This window comes from Salvelinus fontinalis, chromosome 17, assembly GCF_029448725.1.
Source record: "Salvelinus fontinalis isolate EN_2023a chromosome 17, ASM2944872v1, whole genome shotgun sequence".
In the NCBI taxonomy this organism is placed as follows: Eukaryota; Metazoa; Chordata; class Actinopteri; order Salmoniformes; family Salmonidae; genus Salvelinus; species Salvelinus fontinalis.
In genome coordinates this window covers 3,470,426-3,491,926 of record NC_074681.1, presented here as the reverse complement: position 1 = coordinate 3,491,926, position 21,501 = coordinate 3,470,426, and the positions used below count along the sequence as shown (strand labels likewise).

The 21,501-nt window shown below is 45.4% G+C and overlaps 1 protein-coding gene across 2 annotated transcripts in view; it reads right to left on the bottom strand.

The window, feature by feature from the left end:
- LOC129813582 (rho guanine nucleotide exchange factor 18-like) overlaps positions 1–20,834 on the bottom strand; it is a 53,509-nt gene extending 32,675 nt beyond the window's left edge. The window contains exons 1-7 of one of the 2 annotated variants that reach the window (XM_055865907.1): positions 20,612–20,834; positions 10,666–10,736; positions 10,230–10,367; positions 9,876–10,016; positions 8,024–8,145; positions 7,745–7,855; positions 7,270–7,513 (exon numbers count right to left, since the gene is read on the bottom strand). In XM_055865907.1, coding sequence (XP_055721882.1) covers positions 7,270–7,513; positions 7,745–7,855; positions 8,024–8,145; positions 9,876–10,016; positions 10,230–10,335 — 724 coding nt within the window. In that variant the 5' untranslated portion in view covers positions 10,336–10,367; positions 10,666–10,736; positions 20,612–20,834. The remainder of the gene's footprint in view (positions 1–7,269; positions 7,514–7,744; positions 7,856–8,023; positions 8,146–9,875; positions 10,017–10,229; positions 10,368–10,665; positions 10,737–20,611) is intronic. The other variant, XM_055865906.1, reaches the window with a different exon arrangement.
- Positions 20,835–21,501: the final 667 nt, after the last annotated feature.

The following is a 21,501-nucleotide window of genomic DNA, read 5'->3' as shown; positions in this document are numbered from 1 at the left end:
GTTCGAGGTTGTCACAGGTCGACCCATGTCAAAAAGCAGACGTTCACTTTATGAGTCACACAATGCTTAACTATTGCATTACAACTCTCTAAAGCAGTAGGGGAAGTAAAAGATGTGTGGGGAATAACTACCGAGGGGGGACATGACGTAGTACCAGGACAGTGGGTGATGGTAAACAAATATGTAATAGAGACATTAGGGCCAAAATGGGAAGGTCCTCTATCAAGTTTTGCTCATAAGGTCAGCAGTAAAAGTCCAGGGAAAATCACAATGGATACATGTCACTCATTGCAAGGTTGTCCATTTTGATGACAAAGTGGAACATGGAGAATAAAGAACTGATTGATTAGCAATCTCGAGTGAAGAAGAATAGTAAGATGATCAGAACCTGATAAGCTTCTATGTTGTACATCGCAGTCGTTATATTAGGGATATCTAGGTGAAATGTCCAACGTTTTCCTGAAAATCGGGACATGCTTATGTAACGGATGTGAAATGGCTAGCTAGTTAGCGGGTACGCGCTAATAGCGTTTCAATCAGTTATGTCACTTGCTCTGAAACCTATTAGTAGTGTTGCCCCTTGCTCTGCAAGGGCCGCGGCTTTTGTGGAGCGATGGGTAACGACGCTTCGTGGGTGTCAGTTGTTGATGTGTGCAGAGGGTCCCTGGTTCGCACCCGTGTCGGGGCGAGGGGACGGTTTAAAGTTATACTGTTACACTTACTTAGGGGAAATCTATGTGACATATCAATTTCTCTTGAAACCAGGACTTTCAGAACATAATTTCTAATGTGGGACTGATACCAGTGTGGAATTAAAGGACTTGGTGAATGATTACCGTGCCAATGGGATGATTGAATATTATTGTCTTGTAGACAATTTTTTTTTTTGTGTGTGTGAGTTTCCTCCTAATACAGGATGTGGTAGGAATTGTAAGGTACATCATCATTACACCTGTTAATACTTGTTTTCTATAACTTTGTTAAAATCTATTTCTTATTGTAACAGCAAGTACAATATGCCCTTTGTGTTTTATAGAAAGGCAAGGTGTTTAATGTGAATGGTTTTATGCTTACTGCTAATGTTATTTTACATACTGTCAATTTTTTCATGTTTTTTTTTTATTGTTTTCTAAAAATACATTTTAAGTATATTTATTTTTTAAATGATCTAGGGGGGAGTATAAGAATATTTTGAAGATAAATACACAACGCAGAGATCGAGAGGTCAATACAGTACTAAAGGTTAAGAGGACTAAAAGTCAACAGAGTACTAACAATCAATGGGAATAGTGTTTTTTCTGTAATAGGGGATTAATGAGCAATGGTTCAGAGACATAGGAGGAATTTGTCAAGGCATCAAGCCTGAAATAGGATACTTGTTATTTGGCCATTGTCCCAGTTTTATTGCAAGGAATTCTAAATGGTCAACCACAGGCTAGGGCTGGGTTATAATGCACATACTGTCCCTTTGTTCTGTGGAGAGAATCACTGAGGACCGGGACGGAACGACCATCTACCTCTCAGCATAACATCTATAATTTATCCTCTTTGAATAAACCTATTTTCCTCCCTCTGATTTGCTTTGGGTGTCTGTGTTACTAAATTATAACATCAACTGCTAACATTCCTTAGATAAAACCAGAAACTTTAACAGAATCAATTCAATCCGACCTCATCAGATGTAATAATAGCTCAGTTGCCTGATTGGCAGAATATCTTTTGTCAAAATTAATATATTGCAACGACTGAATTTCTGTAGTTCAATGTCTCCCCCTTTTGGCTACTGGGATAAAGTTTATTATGCGGTTTCAAAATGTATGTGGCGAGGTAAACGATCTCGGATCAAACTAACAAACTTACAAATGGGGGAAAGACGTAAGAGGACTATCCGTACCAAACTTTAAATTGTATTTCCAAGCACTAGCACTTCACCCCATCCTAAATTGGTTTAGACATGATTCATCTGCCCCTGGCTGAGTATAGAGAGAAATATGGTGTCTCCTATTGACCAGGAAGAGGTGGTCTTCACTGATATATCCCTTAATGTAATATGGTGTCTCCTATTGACCAGGAAGAGGTGGTCTCCACTGATATAGGCCTTAATGTAATATGGTGTCTCCTATTGACCAGGAAGAGGTGGTCTTCACTGATATATCCCTTAAACAATGTAATATGGTGTCGCCTATTGACCAGGAAGAGGTGGTCTTCACTGATATAGGCCTTAAACAATGTAATATGGTGTCGCCTATTGACCAGGAAGAGGTGGTCTTCACTGATATAGGCCTTAAACAATGTAATATGGTGTCGCCTATTGACCAGGAAGAGGTGGTCTCCACTGATATATCCCTTAATGTAATATGGTGTCTCCTATTGACCTGGAAGAGGTGGTCTTCACTGATATATGCCTTAAACAATGTAATATGGTGTCGCCTATTGACCAGGAAGAGGTGGTCTCCACTGATATAGGCCTTAATGTAATATGGTGTCTCCTATTGACCTGGAAGAGGTGGTCTCCACTGATATATCTCTCAAACGGGATGGGATGGGAAGTTGGATGGAGACATGTTGGCTGGGTTGGGGTAGGGGAATGGGAGGTTGGATGGATGGAGACATGTTGGCTGGGTTGGGGTAGGGGAATGGGAGGTTGGATGGATGGAGACATGTTGGCTGGGTTGGGGAATGGGATGGGAAGTTGGATGGAGACATGTTGGCTGGGTGGGGGAATGGGAGGTTGGATGGATGGAGACATGTTGGCTGGGTGGGGGAATGGGATGGGAAGTTGGATGAAGACATGTTGGCTGGGTGGGGGAATGGGATGGGAAGTTGGATGGAGACATGTTGGCTGGGTGGGGGAATGGGAGGTTGGATGGATGGAGACATGTTGGCTGGGTGGGGGAATGGGATGGGAAGTTGGATGAAGACATGTTGGCTGGGTGGGGGAATGGGATGGGAAGTTGGATGGAGACATGTTGGCTGGGTTGGGGAATGGGAGGTTGGATGGATGGAGACATGTTGGCTGGGTTGGGGAATGGGATGGGAAGTTGGATGGAGACATGTTGGCTGGGTGGGGGAATGGGAGGTTGGATGGATGGAGACATGTTGGCTGGGTGGGGGAATGGGATGGGAAGTTGGATTAAGACATGTTGGCTGGGTGGGGGAATGGGATGGGAAGTTGGATGGAGACATGTTGGCTGGGTTGGGGAATGGGATGGGAAGTTGGATGGAGACATGTTGGCTGGGTGGGGGAATGGGATGGAAAGTTGGATGGAGACATGTTGGCTGGGTGGGGGAATGGGATGGGAAGTTGGATGGAGACATGTTGGCTGGGTGGGGGAATGGGATGGGAAGTTGGATGGAGACATGTTGGCTGGGTGGGGGAATGGGATGGGAAGTTGGATGGAGACATGTTGGCTGGGTGGGGGAATGGGATGGAAAGTTGGATGGAGACATGTTGGCTGGGTGGGGGAATGGGAGGTTGGATGGAGACATGTTGGCTGGGTGGGGGAATGGGAGGTTGGATGGATGGAGACATGTTGGCTGGGTGGGGGAATGGGATGGGAAGTTGGATGGAGACATGTTGGCTGGGTGGGGGAATGGGAGGTTGGATGGAGACATGTTGGCTGGGTGGGGGAATGGGAGGTTGGATGGATGGAGACATGTTGGCTGGGTGGGGGAATGGGATGGGAAGTTGGATGGAGACATGTTGGCTGGGTTGGGGTAGGGGAATGGGAGGTTGGATGGATGGAGACATGTTGGCTGGGTTGGGGTAGGGGAATGGGAGGTTGGATGGATGGAGACATGTTGGCTGGGTTGGGGTAGGGGAATGGGAGGTTGGATGGATGGAGACATGTTGGCTGGGTTGGGGAATAGGATGGGAAGTTGGATGGAGACATGTTGGCTGGGTGGGGGAATGGGAGGTTGGATGGATGGAGACATGTTGGCTGGGTGGGGGAATGGGATGGGAAGTTGGATGAAGACATGTTGGCTGGGTGGGGGAATGGGATGGGAAGTTGGATGGAGACATGTTGGCTGGGTGGGGGAATGGGAGGTTGGATGGATGGAGACATGTTGGCTGGGTTGGGGAATGGGATGGGAAGTTGGATGGAGACATGTTGGCTGGGTGGGGGAATGGGAGGTTGGATGGATGGAGACATGTTGGCTGGGTGGGGGAATGGGATGGGAAGTTGGATGAAGACATGTTGGCTGGGTGGGGGAATGGGATGGGAAGTTGGATGGAGACATGTTGGCTGGGTGGGGGAATGGGAGGTTGGATGGATGGAGACATGTTGGCTGGGTGGGGGAATGGGATGGGAAGTTGGATGAAGACATGTTGGCTGGGTGGGGGAATGGGATGGGAAGTTGGATGGAGACATGTTGGCTGGGTTGGGGAATGGGAGGTTGGATGGATGGAGACATGTTGGCTGGGTTGGGGAATGGGATGGGAAGTTGGATGGAGACATGTTGGCTGGGTGGGGGAATGGGATGGAAAGTTGGATGGAGACATGTTGGCTGGGTGGGGGAATGGGATGGGAAGTTGGATGGAGACATGTTGGCTGGGTGGGGGAATGGGATGGGAAGTTGGATGGAGACATGTTGGCTGGGTGGGGGAATGGGATGGGAAGTTGGATGGAGACATGTTGGCTGGGTGGGGGAATGGGATGGGAAGTTGGATGGAGACATGTTGGCTGGGTGGGGGAATGGGATGGGAAGTTGGATGGAGACATGTTGGCTGGGTGGGGGAATGGGATGGAAAGTTGGATGGAGACATGTTGGCTGGGTGGGGGAATGGGATGGGAAGTTGGATGGAGACATGTTGGCTGGGTGGGGGAATGGGAGGTTGGATGGATGGAGACATGTTGGCTGGGTGGGGGAATGGGATGGGAAGTTGGATGAAGACATGTTGGCTGGGTGGGGGAATGGGATGGGAAGTTGGATGGAGACATGTTGGCTGGGTGGGGGAATGGGAGGTTGGATGGATGGAGACATGTTGGCTGGGTTGGGGAATGGGATGGGAAGTTGGATGGAGACATGTTGGCTGGGTGGGGGAATGGGAGGTTGGATGGATGGAGACATGTTGGCTGGGTGGGGGAATGGGATGGGAAGTTGGATGAAGACATGTTGGCTGGGTGGGGGAATGGGATGGGAAGTTGGATGGAGACATGTTGGCTGGGTGGGGGAATGGGAGGTTGGATGGATGGAGACATGTTGGCTGGGTGGGGGAATGGGATGGGAAGTTGGATGAAGACATGTTGGCTGGGTGGGGGAATGGGATGGGAAGTTGGATGGAGACATGTTGGCTGGGTTGGGGAATGGGAGGTTGGATGGATGGAGACATGTTGGCTGGGTTGGGGAATGGGATGGGAAGTTGGATGGAGACATGTTGGCTGGGTGGGGGAATGGGATGGAAAGTTGGATGGAGACATGTTGGCTGGGTGGGGGAATGGGATGGGAAGTTGGATGGAGACATGTTGGCTGGGTGGGGGAATGGGATGGGAAGTTGGATGGAGACATGTTGGCTGGGTGGGGGAATGGGATGGGAAGTTGGATGGAGACATGTTGGCTGGGTGGGGGAATGGGATGGGAAGTTGGATGGAGACATGTTGGCTGGGTGGGGGAATGGGATGGAAAGTTGGATGGAGACATGTTGGCTGGGTGGGGGAATGGGAGGTTGGATGGATGGAGACATGTTGGCTGGGTGGGGGAATGGGATGGGAAGTTGGATGGAGACATGTTGGCTGGGTGGGGGAATGGGATGGGAAGTTGGATGGAGACATGTTGGCTGGGTGGGGGAATGGGAGGTTGGATGGATGGAGACATGTTGGCTGGGTGGGGGAATGGGATGGGAAGTTGGATGGAGACATGTTGGCTGGGTGGGGGAATGGGATGGGAAGTTGGATGGAGACATGTTGGCTGGGTGGGGGATGGGAAGTTGGATGGAGACATGTTGGCTGGGTGGGGGAATGGGATGGGAAGTTGGATGGAGACATGTTGGCTGGGTGGGGGAATGGGATGGGAAGTTGGATGGAGACATGTTGGCTGGGTGGGGGAATGGGATGGGAAGTTGGATGGAGACATGTTGGCTGGGTGGGGGAATGGGAGGTTGGATGGATGGAGACATGTTGGCTGGGTGGGGGATGGGAAGTTGGATGGAGACATGTTGGCTGGGTGGGGGATGGGAAGTTGGATGGAGACATGTTGGCTGGGTGGGGGATGGGAAGTTGGATGGAGACATGTTGGCTGGGTGGGGGAATGGGATGGGAAGTTGGATGGAGACATGTTGGCTGGGTGGGGGAATGGGATGGGAAGTTGGATGGAGACATGTTGGCTGGGTGGGGGAATGGGAGGTTGGATGGATGGAGACATGTTGGCTGGGTGGGGGAATGGGAGGTTGGATGGATGGAGACATGTTGGCTGGGTGGGGGAATGGGAGGTTGGATGGATGGAGACATGTTGGCTGGGTGGGGGAATGGGAGGTTGGATGGATGGAGACATGTTGGCTGGGTGGGGGAATGGGAGGTTGGATGGATGGAGACATGTTGGCTGGGTGGGGGAATGGGAGGTTGGATGGATGGAGACATGTTGGCTGGGTGGGGGAATGGGAGGTTGGATGGAGACATGTTGGCTGGGTTGGGGAATGGGATGGGAAGTTGGATGGAGACATGTTGGCTGGGTGGGGGAATGGGATGGAAAGTTGGATGGAGACATGTTGGCTGGGTGGGGGAATGGGATGGAAAGTTGGATGGAGACATGTTGGCTGGGTGGGGGAATGGGAGGTTGGATGGAGACATGTTGGCTGGGTGGGGGAATGGGAGGTTGGATGGAGACATGTTGGCTGGGTGGGGGAATGGGATGGGAAGTTGGATGGAGACATGTTGGCTGGGTGGGGGAATGGGATGGGAAGTTGGATGGAGACATGTTGGCTGGGTGGGGGAATGGGATGGGAAGTTGATGGAGACATGTTGGCTCCATCCCCCAACAAAAAACAAGAAAACAAATAAAAACTATTACAGTAAGGTACTTGCCGTTACCCAGAAATGATTTGATATTGATATCTTTAAATGCAATGCATCCACTTGGCTGGAATTGTATTTTTAAACTGTCAAATAAATCCATCAATCTAGTCACACTGCCGACTCTGGGTCAAATGCCAAGCAGATTATAACTATCTGGCATGCCAGTCAAGTTAATCAAGTGCACCTAGTTACCTTCAGTGATACAGTCCAACTGTATGATTTCAGTAGTACAATGCTTGTTGAGTCAGTTAGTTACCTTCAGTGTTCTGGAGAATGCGTTCCACCAGGACGGGGTACTTTGTGATCCGCTGAGTCACCAACAGGATGCATTCTGGGACTCCTAACCTCCGAACGATGGACAACCGACCGATTTTCATAATCAAGTTCTGGAACTTTTTGTTGTTCTGTAGCTGTTCCTTGTAGAGGCTGACGGCGTCAGTGTGGTGGCTACAGAACACGCCGTAACTCTCCTTCATCCTCTCCCCCGTCTCACCTGAAAACTACAACACAATCATCAGGTAAACATGTTTATCAGGTATGACAAAGGGAAAGTATAAAGAGTCATGATTTCCTTAAAATGTTTTCTCAAAGGAACCATTCATGCTGGTGAGGACAGTGCCACACCACCACCCTGTCATAACACAGTCCTCCTGAGGGGTTAGCTAGCTCAGCGCGCACACACACACACACACACACACACACACACACACACACACACACACACACACAACCTGGTTGATGAGGATATCTCCCAGCTGGGTGACAGTGTGGTGGTTGTGTCTGTCCCGGCCGTCCATGAGACACCACAGGAAGTGTTGGTGGATGTGCAGCAGGCTGTCGATCTGATGTAAAAATAAAGGAACGATTACACACACATCTATTGGTTTTAAGCAGGAGATAAAAATAAATATGTGATTAAAAGGAAAGAGAGACTACAGTCCACACATTGAACTCCCGTGTGGTTTATTGAAACGACTTGTCAACTCTTTAGGAGTCAGATATGGAGATACCTGGGGGAACATCCTCTCAAGCCTAGTCTCCTCCATATGTAGGCTGTGTCTCAGCTCATACTGGTAAACACTCAGCAGCAGCTTCAGGGTCCGCACATGATGCACCTCTGTCTGGATCAACTCTGAGGGGGACAGTATCTTTACATTATCACTACTGTTATACAGTTGAAGTCGGAAGTTTACATACACCTTAGCCAAATACATTTAAACTCAGTTTGTCACAATTCTTAACATTTGCTGTAACAATTCCCTGTCTTAGGTCAGTTAGGATCACCACTTTATTTTAAGAATGTGAAATGTCAGAATAATAGTTGAGAGAATGATTTATTTGAGCTTTTATTTATTTCATCATATTCCCAGTTTGTCAGAAGTTTACATACACTCAATTAGTATTTGGTAGCATTCCCTTTAACATTGTTTAACTTGGGTCAACGTTTCGGGTAGCCTTCCACAAGCTTCCCACCATAAGTTGGGTGAATTTTGGCCCATGCCTCCTGACAGAGCTGGTGTAACTTTGTCAGGTTTGTAGGCCTCCATGCTCGCACACGCTTTTTCAGTTCTGCCCACAAATTTTCTATAGGATTGAGGTCAGGGTTTTGTGAAAGTCCACTCCAATACCTTGACTTTTTTGTCCTTAAGCCATTTTGCCACAACTTTGGAAGTATACTTGGGGTCATTGGCCATTTGGAAGACCCATTTGCGGCCAAACTTTAGCTTTCTGACTGATGTCTTGAGATGTCGCTTTAATATATCCACATCATTTTCCTACCTCATGATGCCATCTATATTGTGAAGTGCACCAGTCCCTCCTGCAGCAAAGCACCCCCACAACATGATGCTGCCACCCCTGTGCTTCACGGTTGGGATGGTGTTCTTTGGCTTGCAAGCGTCCCCCTTTTTCCTCCAAACATAATGATGGTAATTATGGCCAAACAGTTCTATTTTTGTTTCATCAGACCAGAGGACATTTCTCCAAAAGGTACGATCTTTGTCCCCATGTGCAGTTGCAAACCGTAGTCTGGCTTTTTTATGACGGTTTTGGAGCAGTGACTTCTTCCTTGCTGAGCGGCCTTTCAGGTTATGTTGATATAGGACTCATTTTACTGTGGATATAGATACTTTTGTACCTGTTTCCTCCAGCATCTTCACAAGGTCCTTTGCTGTTGATCCGGGATTGATTTGCACTTTTCGCACCAAAGTACGTTCATCTCTAGGAGACAGAACGCGTCTTCTTCCTGAGCAGTATGATGGCTGCATGGTCCCATGGTGTTTATACTTGCGTACTATTGTTTGTACAGATGAACGTGGTACCTTCAGGCATTTGGAAATTGCTCCCAAGGATGAACCAGACTTGTGAAGGTCTACAATAATTTTTCTGAGGTCTTGGCTGATTTATTTTGATTTTCCCATGATGTCAAGCAAAGAGGCACTGAGTTTGAAGGTAGGCCTTGAAATACATCCACAGGTACACCTCCAATTGACTCAAATTATGTCAATTAGCCTATCAGAAGCTTCTAAAGCCATGACATACTTTTCTGTAATTTTCCAAGCTGTTTAAAGGCACAGTCAACTTAGTGTATGTAAACATCAAACCTGTGATGCATCTTAGGACTGACTGATCTAGAAATATTATTGAGTAGTTACTTGTGATGCAAAATGATTTGTAGATCAGTCAGTCTCAACTCGTCTTTTAAGTTGGCTACAATGTCGAAGGCACCCATTATCAGCATAATTGTAGTAGTCATTATCCTCAGTCTCATCTCCCTTCACACAGGCCTTTTGCAGATAACATCGTCCACCCTGATATCCAGCTCCAGTACTGTATGTTCTTACTACTGAGCTATGTTCTTACCGTAGATGACATCTTGCCTCTTTACAGCGTCTTGGTGGAGGCTGTTTATGTACTGCTGGTCCACAGCAACACTCCAGGACTCTCCCTCCAAGTCCTGAGCATCAGCCTCCAGCTCCGCTCGCAGGGCAGAGTAGTGGCCATCTATACACACCCAATAACACACACATCCTTAATAACACTTGGTCATCTGTTGGACATGAACAATGAAATGGGCGACGGCCATATTGGAATGAAGGTGGTTTGGAGGAACCACATCCACTTGATTTGTGACCTGGAGACTTGCATTAGCTCTCCAAAGTAATGCCTAGGCTCTAGCTCAGATTCCCCTGTTATTACAGCAACCAGGTGACGTACCTTCTAAGTTGATGGTGTCTGTGGAGGACGTGGAGAGGGACACCGAGTCCTCAGGAGGAGGAGCGGGCCGGGGAGAGAGTCCTCTGACAGCATCCAGGTCATCCATGTGTTATCTGGAGGTTAAAGGTCGGGATGGGACTAAGGTGTTAGCGGTGGAGTTCATGGGTGGCGGAAACACAGAAAGAAAATAAAAGAAGATTAAGAAAAAGAAAGAAGAGAGCGAAAGAAAAAGAAAGAGATTATTTAAACGCTAACTTGTAAAGCTATTGAGTAGAAACATGGGCCAGGTCACAATTCCACTGTCCTGGCTGTCTGGTTTCATGTAAAGACACAGTTTTATTTTTTGTGGCCTGCTGTAAATGACATGTTTAGACATATTTACATGAACAGAATATTCAGAAGGGCAGTTCATCAGGATACAGAGAGATCAACTCACCTTGGTCGCGTGAAACTTGTTTCTACTGTTGATTTGTTGGAACGATCAAAAGCCTGTGTAAAACAACACCCCTGACAGGAAGAGAGAATCAGATGGTGTTGAATCCTGACAGACGGTTTTATGTCACAGAACAGAAAGAAAAGCAGTGGCGTGAAAACTATAAAAGGTAAATAAGAGAAAACTGGTTTGACAGAATGACGGCACGAGAGGCTTACAGACGAGACACATGACAGGAGAGAGAGAGAGAGATAGCGAGAGAGTGAGAGAGAGAATTTGCACAAGACATAACAGGACATAGGAAAACTACTTCTACTAACTTTGGATATTGTGCACTGTCCCTGTCAACTAAATTGCATGAAATTAAATAAACTTAATGAAGCCTTCATAAACACTTTAAGACTTACATAGATGTTTCATAAACAAATGTCATACATAAAATAGGTGGAGAAAGCGTTATGTCACATGTAAAATGACATTAGAAAGATCATATTCTGTTTTTTTTGCATTCCCCCCCCCCAAAAACTCTTAAATATCAGCTGTGAATTAAGATGTAAAGAAATCTGCAGAAAGAACTGGCTGTCAGCTATGACATCACACCTGGACTTTGAGCAAATATATTTTTGTTTATTGAACTGAAGTGGATGTACATCCGGTAATGGAATTACATCATGGCTCCATGATCTGTACTACACAGAAATACATAATGATGGATATTAATAGTATTCTCTTCATGGTGACGTTTCCTGAAAAGGTACACAAAAAAGGTAGAAATATGTAATAGTCTTTTTTTGTGTGCATATTTGGGTATTATTCTACACACTGGCTATTCTTCTAATGAACTCGGTCCCCAAACAAGACCACATTTGGTTGGTCCGGACCAGACCAGACCTGAACCAATCATAGACATCTATGTTTCACAAGATAGGACATCACAGCACAGTACAGTTCAGTTCAGTACAGCACAGCACAGTACAGTTCAGTCGAGTTCAGTTGACTACAGTAAATTAGATATGTTCAGTACAGTACTTTATACTGTACTCTACTCTAGTGTGCTCTACAGTACTGTAGAGAAAAGTAACCCACTTGCTATATATGTGTGTGTGTGTGTGTGTGTGTGTGTGTGTGTGTGTGTGTGTGTGTGTGTGTGTGTGTGTGTGTGTGTGTGTGTGTGTGTGTGTAATACACAGCTGGGTAATAAAGACAGAGTCCCTATAACCTCTGGCTCACCTGTTAAGTACCCAGACAGACACGGATACTTCCTGCAGTACAGCACATCAAGAAACAATTAGCCTTGTAAAAAGCAGATTGATTACCGCTGTGCTATCTGTGCAGCGAACCATTCATGTAAGCGTGCGAGATCAGGATGGCTTGCGAGGCTAAGAAACACTGTGCTCTGCCAGACAGATCACTAAGGCTGCGAGGCTAAGAAACACTGTGCTCTGCCAGACAGATCACTAAGGCTGCGAGGCTAAGAAACACTGTGCTCTGCCAGACAGATCACTAAGGCTGCGAGGCTAAGAAACACTGTGCTCTGCCAGACAGATCACTAAGGCTGCGAGGCTAAGAAACACTGTGCTCTGCCAGACAGATCACTAAGGCTGCGAGGCTAAGAAACAACACTGTGCTCTGCCAGACAGATCACTAAGGCTGTGAGGCTAAGAAACAACACTGTGCTCTGCCAGACAGATCACTAAGGCTGTGAGGCTAAGAAACAACACTGTGCTCTGCCAGACAGATCACTAAGGCTGCGAGGCTAAGAAACAACACTGTGCTCTGCCAGACAGATCACTAAGGCTGTGAGGCTAAGAAACAACACTTTGCTCTGCCAGACAGATCACTAAGGCTGCGAGGCTAAGACAACACTGCTCTGCCAGACAGATCACTAAGGCTGTGAGGCTAAGAAACAACACTGTGCTCTGCCAGACAGATCACTAAGGCTGTGAGGCTAAGAAACAACACTGTGCTCTGCCAGACAGATCACTAAGGCTGCGAGGCTAAGAAACAACACTGCTCTGCCAGACAGATCACTAAGGCTGCGAGGCTAAGAAACACTGTGCTCTGCCAGACAGATCACTAAGGCTGCGAGGCTAAGAAACACTGCTCTGCCAGACAGATCACTAAGGCTGCAAGGCTAAGAAACAACACTTTGCTCTGCCAGACAGATCACTAAGGCTGCGAGGCTAAGAAACACTGTGCTCTGCCAGACAGATCACTAAGGCTGCGAGGCTAAGAAACAACACTGTTCTGCCAGACAAATCACTAAGGCTGCGAGGCTAAGAAACAACACTGCTCTGCCAGACAGATCACTAAGGCTGCGAGGCTAAGAAACACTGTGCTCTGCCAGACAGATCACTAAGGCTGTGAGGCTAAGAAACAACACTGCTCTGCCAGACAGATCACTAAGGCTGCGAGGCTAAGACAACACTGTGCTCTGCCAGACAGATCACTAAGGCTGCGAGGCTAAGACAACACTGTGCTCTGCCAGACAGATCACTAAGGCTGCGAGGCTAAGACAACACTGTGCACTGCCAGACAGATCACTAAGGCTGCGAGGCTAAGACAACACTGTGCTCTGCCAGACAGATCACTAAGGCTGCGAGGCTAAGAAACACTGTGCTCTGCCAGACAGATCACTAAGGCTGCGAGGCTAAGACAACACTGTGCTCTGCCAGACAGATCACTAAGGCTGCGAGGCTAAGAAACACTGTCCTCTGCCAGACAGATCACTAAGGCTGCGAGGCTAAGACAACACTGTCCTCTGACAGACAGATCACTAAGGCTGCGAGGCTAAGACAACACTGTGCTCTGCCAGACAGATCACTAAGGCTGCGAGGCTAAGAAACACTGTCCTCTGACAGACAGATCACTAAGGCTGCGAGGCTAAGACAACACTGTGCTCTGCCAGACCTGCATTTCATGCTCCACACCTTCTCCCAGTCCTCTCCTCCCTGTTCCTCCCCTCCTACCCTGTCCTCCCAGGCCCTATTCCCTATATATAGTGCACAGGGTAGGAGGGGAGGAACAGGGAGGGGAGGACTGGGAGAAGGTGTGGAGCATGAAATACAGGTTAGCCCCTTTAGTGTTAGTCAGAAGAAGAACTAGACGAGCAAGTCAGCCAAGTATCCCAGCAGTGTGTGGCAGCTCATGTTTTTTACTCTACTAAGTCAGTCCCCACCACTATATTTTATTACCAACCTGTCATGCCAGAGCCTGCAGTCAAGTAGTGGTAGAAACAAGTGGATAAACACTGATCACTGTTTGCAGTGACTAATGTGCCCTGCATTCTTCTTTTTGTTAATTTAACCTTTACTGAGTCATGCTGACACCAAGGCCTTCTTGTTAATTTAACCTTTACTTAAGCAGGGACTCACGCTGACACCAAGGCCTTTTTTTGTTTTCTTTACAGACGAGCCCTGCATGAACATCAATACAACATCAATTACACTAAACATGAAAACAAAACACAAATCACATGAAACCTTCTTCAGTAAAAAGGTCCTCTAACATCCACCTTTAAGGTGTTTTGGAGATCATTTTACATGAGAAGTGCAAAACAACTAAAAGCACCGAACAGAGCCCACTTTCACCCGGGCAACTTCCAGAGACGGTAGGGAGGGTACTTCCCGCTGCCGAACAGAGCCAACTTTCAGAGATGAATTACAGTGACTCTGAGTCCGAATCTGAGATAGATTCCGCACCCGAGGCGGACAAAGATGACTCCGGAATGCATAAGGCTGTACTATTAGAATACACTGAGTAGATTGACCTAACTAGGTGAAGGGATCTCTAGTGTTAGCCATCCTCGACTCCGGGTCTGGTAACTTATACGTCTGAAGGTTAACAATGAAGTAAGGTAGGGCAGAAGTTTATGCAAGACGAGAGCAGCGCATCAATCTCCGAGACTTCTGAGAGGGCCAGCCTACTTTCTGATACAAAATGCAATGCTGTATACTGAACCTATCGCCCGTAATAAAGCACAATGCACTATGATGACCTGCATCTAATGGCTTCAATACGGTGCCAGCTGCATTCACAAAGTTGACATCACCAGTCTAAATAACCGGTATGAATGTTGACCGAAGGATTTGTTTTCTGCTATTTAATGAAAGACAGGAGCTGTTCCTATTGAAGAAGAATACTTTAAGTTCTTCATTTCATTAACACGTTTTTTTGAAAGATCGCTTTTCATCAGTCCAGATATTTATAAAGTGGGACACGGTCAATGTGGACACCATCCAAAGTACGTATGCATAAATCAGATACATTTTTACTTGATTTGAAAAACAACATATACTTGGTTTTTACCTGCATTAAGTACCAATTTCAGTTCAACAAAATTTTTCTGCAGGGCGATAAAGACAGATTGAAGCTCTGATAGAGCCTGGTCAGCTGGGGGGCAATAACATACAGCAGTGTCATGTGCACACAGGTGAAAGTTGTTGTTTTTTTACAGATAGAGCAATATTGGTCATGTAAATAGTGAAAAGAACAGGGCCAACAATCGATACCTGTGGGACACCCTTCGTTATGTCCAGAAAGGCTGATTTAAAACCATCAGGAAATACACACTGTGTTGGCCTGGTCCAGAGGAATTGACAAAAGCCTCTAAAAGCATTTTTCCACAAATGGTGTGTTAACATTCACACAAAATAAAATAGTGCGTAAAAAGTGTTTGTGTGTTTACCCTCACCTACAATACTGACTGTCTTTGATAAATAAGTCAGCACACTGCAATTAGTTAGTAAATGTTCAACATGCTCCCTTCATGCCCACATGGCAGGGGCCTTGACACACTGTTTACTGATTAACAGGAGCTAGCTACAGTATCTCTCCTTCTATTTCTTTCTATTGTTCTCCCTCTCTCACTGTCCATCTCTCTCTCTGTCTCCATCTCTCTCTCTCTCTCACTGTCTCCATCTCTCTCACTGTCTCCATCTCTCTCACTGTCTCCATCTCTCTCTCAATTCAATTCAATTCAAGGGGCTTTATTGGCATGGGAAACATGTGTTAACATTGCCAAAGCAAGTGAGGTAGATAATATACAAAAGTCAAATAAACAATAAAAATGAACAGTAAACATTACACATACAGAAGTTTCAAAACAATAAAGACATTACAAATGTCATATTATATATATGCAGTGTTGTAACAATGTACAAATGGTTAAAGCACACAAGTTAAAATAAATAAACATAAATATGGGTTGTATTTACAATGGTGTTTGTTCTTCACTGGTTGCCCTTTTCTGGTGGCAACAGGTCACAAATCTTGCTGCTGTGATGGCACACTGTGGAATTTCACCCAGTAGATATGGGAGTTTATCAAAATTGGATTTGTTTTCGAATTCTTTGTGGATCTGTGTAATCTGAGGGAAATATGTCTCTCTAATATGGTCATACATTGGGCAGGAGGTTAGGAAGTGCAGCTCAGTTTCCACCTCATTTTGTGGGCAGTGAGCACATAGCCTGTCTTCTCTTGAGAGCCATGTCTGCCTACGGCGGCCTTTCTCAATAGCAAGGCTATGCTCACTGAGTCTGTACATAGTCAAAGCTTTCCTTAAGTTTGGGTCAGTCACAGTGGTTAGGTATTCTGCCACTGTATACTCTCTGTTTAGGGCCAAATAGCATTCTAGTTTGCTCTGTTTTTTTGTTAATTCTTTCCAATGTGTCAAGTAATTATCTTTTTGTTTTCTCATGATTTGGTTGGGTCTAATTGTGCTGTTGTCTCTCTCTCACTGTCTCCATCTCTCTTTCTCTCACTGTCTCCATCTCTCTCTCTGTCTCCATCTCTCTCACTGTCTCCATCTCTCTCACTGTCTCCATCTCTCTCACTGTCTCCATCTCTCTCACTGTCTCCATCTCTCTCACTGTCTCCATCTCTCTCACTGTCTCCATCTCTCTCACTGTCTCCATCTCTCTCAATGTCTCCATCTCTCTCAATGTCTCCATCTCTCTCTCACTGTCGCCATCTCTCTCTCACTGTCTCACTGTCGCCATCGCTCTCTCACTGTCTCCATCGCTCTCTCACTGTCTCCATCGCTCTCTCACTGTCTCCATCGCTCTCTCACTGTCTCCATCGCTCTCTCACTGTCTCCATCGCTCTCTCACTGTCTCCATCGCTCTCTTTCACTGTCTCTCTCTAGCACTCAATTCAATTCCAATTCAAAGGGCATTATTATTAAACATTAAACTCACAAAAGTTTTTAAAGAATATAGACATTTCAGACGTTATATTATTTGTTATGTACAGTGTTGTAACAATGTGCAAGAAGTTGAAGTATGAAATGTAAAACAAATAAACAATGTTGTTTGTGTTTCACTGGTTGCCCTTTTCTGGCAACGGGCCACAAATCTTGCTGCTGTGATGGCACACTGCTGTATTTCACCAAACAGATATGGAAGTTCATCCATGTTTGATTTGTTTTCAAATTCTTTACGGGTCTGTGTAATCTGAGGGAAATATGTGTCTCTAATATGGTCAAACATTTGGCAGGAGGTTAGGAAGTGCAGCTCAGTTTCCACCTCATTTTGTGGGCATGGTGCACATAGCCTGTCTTCTCTTGAGGGTCAGGACTGCCTATGGCAGCCTCCCTCAATAGCAAGGCTATGCTCACTGAGTCTGTACATCAGTGGCTGTCTGTGCCATTTAAAATGAGGGAGGACGGTTTCTATTACAGCATATTGGATGACTGTCATTCATATTCCATTCAACCAGCTCAATGTAACATCGAGATGTTTAGGCTTTGACATGATACTCAAATTTTCCCTGTACCCATTATGAGGTTGCTACAACCTAGCCTACAGTACGAGTGAACGTTTACAGCGCAGGTGCACAGGTCGAGATAATGGTTTTGTAATAAAGTTGACAGACAGTGACACATTCAGTTCCGCCTTGCACAAACTTGCCTTCATCTAGCTGATGTAGGTGTAATCATTAGTCCAACAGTTGCAAATGAGAGTTTCTATTGGACACATTCAGTTCCCCATTTAGTTCCATTTGCTTCCGTATAAGAAACGTTTTTCAACAGAATCGGCGGATTGAATACACCCCTGATCACACGCAAACACAGTTCACTTTCATAGCAGACACGTACAAACAGCATGATCACTTTGATTGTTGTATAATTCCTTCTCACATCTACGCAACCTCCTCGTCTCACCTTTTCCCTTCATTTGTGGACTTCAGTGCACAACACATCAGCTGTCTGTGACCAGGCAAAAATACCTTTCCAAGCCAAAGCTTCATATCATAATACTACACACATCATTGTCACCATATTAGCTAATATCAAGTCAACATAGCTACTAGAACGCGTTAGTTAACCCGCTACAATCATGCAGTACAGTGTACAGTCAGCAAGCAGTTTATCAGTTACACCGGCAGGCCCCGGTGACAATAAATTAATAAAACCAAAAGGTTACCTTGACTTGTAAGAGTTCCAGTGTTGGATAATCAAAGTCAGCTAGCTAACATAGCATTCCTCTCTGTTTGAGTAGGCTAAACTAGCTAGCTGCATTAGCAAGCTAAGTGAAAAAAATCTGAAATCTCTCTCTCCTGCTTCAAACCTGTTCAACTATGGTCTTTCCCTCTCTTTGAGTCAACTACTCACCACATTATTATACAATGCAGGGCTAGCTAGCTGTAGCTTATGCTTTCAGTTCTAGATGTATTCTCTGATCCTTCGATTGGGTGGACAACATGTCAGTTCATGCTGAAAGAGCTCTGATAGGCTGGAGGACGTCCTCCGGAAGTTGTCATAATTAGTGTGTAATTCTATGGAAGGGGGTGAGAACCATGAGCCTCCTAGGTTTTGTATTGAAGTCAATGTACCCAGAGGAGGACGGAAGTTAGCTGTCCTCCAGCTACACCATGGTGCTACCCTAGAGTGTTATTGAGGCTACTATAGACCTTTCATTGCAGTGCGTTTTAATCAATTATTTGGTGATGTATTTGGTGATGTGAATATACTTAGTATAGTTTTATCTAAAATGGACAACATTTGTAATGTTTCACAATTACATTTTTCTGAAATTAACTGAGGATGGTCCTCCCCTTCCTCCTCTGAGGAGCCTCCAGTGCTGTACATAGTCAAGGATTTTGTTAATTTGGGTTCAGTCACAGTGGTCAGTCATTCATGCCTCTCTGTTTAGGTCCAGATAGCGTTCCAATTTGCTCTGTTTTTTGGTTGATTCCTTCCAGTTTCTCAAAGGGTTATCTTTTTGCTTTCTCATAATTTGTTTGGGTCTCATATGTGTTTCTATCCTGGGCCTCTGTGGGGTTTGTTTGTGAACAGAGCCCCAGAACCAGCTGGCTTAGAGGACACTTCTGTAGGTTCATATCTCTGTAGGCGAGGGATTTGTGGAGGAATGTGTTGGCATCTGTATTTTGATAACTAGTGGCTATAGTCCTAATTCTGGTCTGCGTGCATTTTTGGGGTTTTGCATTGTACACAAAGTATATTTCTGCATGTCTCTCTCTCTTTGTATTATTTATTTTATTTAACCAGGCAAGTCAGTTAAGAACAAATTCTTATTTACAATGACGGCCTACCCCCGGCCAAACCCTCCCTTAACCCTGGATGACGCTGGGCCAATTGTGTGCCGGCCCTATGGGACTCCCGATCACGGCCGGTTGTGATACAGCCCGGGATCGAACCAGGGTCTGTAGTGACGCCTCTAGCACAAGAGATGCAGTGCCTTAGATCGCTGCGCCACTCTCCCCTGGCCTCTCTCTGTGTGTGTGGACTGTGGCAGCGAATCCCCATGGCGAGAGTGTAAATCCTCAGGCTGGGGAAGAATGATGTGGGTGAATGATCTTGAGTGGCCCAGCTATCTAGGCCTAATTAGAATCATGTGACCTGCTCCCATCAGGAGTTCTGCAGGGACAGACTGGAAGAAAAAAAAACAACCTCCCTGATGGCTGGCCTGGCCAGAGTTTACACACACACACACACACACACACACACACACACACACACACACACACACACACACAGAGAGAGAGGTGTCAGGTCTCCTAGCAAGGTCCACAATGATCATGAGACAGGACAGGCCATAATCCATGGAAACAGAGAGAATATATGGAATGTTACTGTTTTCTTGGAGAGAACACATTGACCATGGGGCTCCTGAGTGGCGCAGTGGTCCAAGGCACTGCATCTCAGTGCTAGAGGCCTCACTACAGAACCTGGTTCGAATCCAGGCAGTATCACAACCGGCTGTGATTGGTAGTCCCATAGGGTGGCGCACAACTGGCCCAGCGTCGTCCGGGTTTGGCCGGGGGTAGGCAGTCATTGTAAATAAGAATATGTTCTTAACTGACTTGCCTTGTTAAATAAAGGTTAAATAAATACAAATAATTATAGGAGAGAAACAATCCACAAGGATCTGTCTTTCTAATGTCATGTCCTGTACTGTATTCAACACAGAGGCAGGATCCAGCACAGTGACTGAACAGGTGTAGAACCTCTTCACCGAGTAACAGGAAATAATCAGGAGTGTAAATGGCAGGTGTTATGCTCAGTAGAGTATGTAGAGAGGTAGGTATATGTTTACATCTAAGCTTTAATGTCTCGAAGAGACAACCATATTCAGAAGCTTTGTTTGACAACAGATAAGTCTCAAATTGCAGTAAAGTTTGAATGTTGCATTAAAAAGTTGGACATTTGTTTGTACAACGTATATGCCTGTAAAGCATTTAATCACAGTTAGCAAAATACATGTGGAATTTTCGGAAAGTTAATGAAAGTTACAATTATAGCCATCATATGCTTCCGATTTTATAACGTTTTTGTAGCACCTAGCTAATCAAACAACAATGTAATTTGCCAGTTTTACATACTGTAGGCTATGTACCCTGACCAGAGTACATCAACAATAAGTATGTCCTTTCCCTGTGAAAGATAAACGACAAAAATACGCCATCAAACCGCTCGATCAATTCTTACCCCATTCTCGATCAACTCAAGCCCAACGCGAGCGGTGGTAAAAAAAACATTTTAAAGTTTACTTTGTATCTTCTGCTAAGTAGTTCCAGTGGAAAGTGATACAATTGTATTGGCTACATAAGTTTCACTGTGGAGAGTAACGCTTCCTATGCGACAAGTGATCAAACAACAAAAATGAGGCAATGAAAATTCCCGTCCAGCGTTGGATCAAGGAGCCAAGGGTGTAATCATTAGTCCAAACAGTTTTGCAACTAAGACGAGAGTTTCTATTGAATAAATGCAGGTAGGTCCCGCCCCGTTTCGTTCCGTTTGCTTCCGTTTAAGAAACGTTTTGCAACACAATCGGCGTAATGAATACGCCCCAGTATCAGTCCTTCTCTAAGCATTCTGGGAGATGTTGTTCGTTTACTTCATGAACGCAACATATTCCACAAATTAATTCTGCTAGACCTGTTACAGAGACATCCATTTCGCTTTTGAATTTTTTATTACATTAATGTAGATAGGCATTATTATATATATATATATATATATATATATATATATATATATATATATACATAGTACCAGTCAAAAGTTTGGACACACCTATGAAATAATAATGTAGTAACCAAAAAAGTGTTAAACAAATCAAAATATATTTAATATTTTAGATTCTTCAAATTAGCCACCCTTTGCCTTGATGACAGCTATGCACACTCTTGGGATTCTCTCAACCAGCTTCATGAGGTAGTCACCTGGTATGCATTTCAATTAACAGGTGTGCCTTGCTAAAAGTTAATTTGTGGAATTTCTTTCCTTCTTAATGCGTTTGAGCCAATCAGTTGTGTTGTGACAAGGTAGGAGTGGTGTACAGAAGATAGCCCTATTTGGTAAAAGACCAAGTCCAT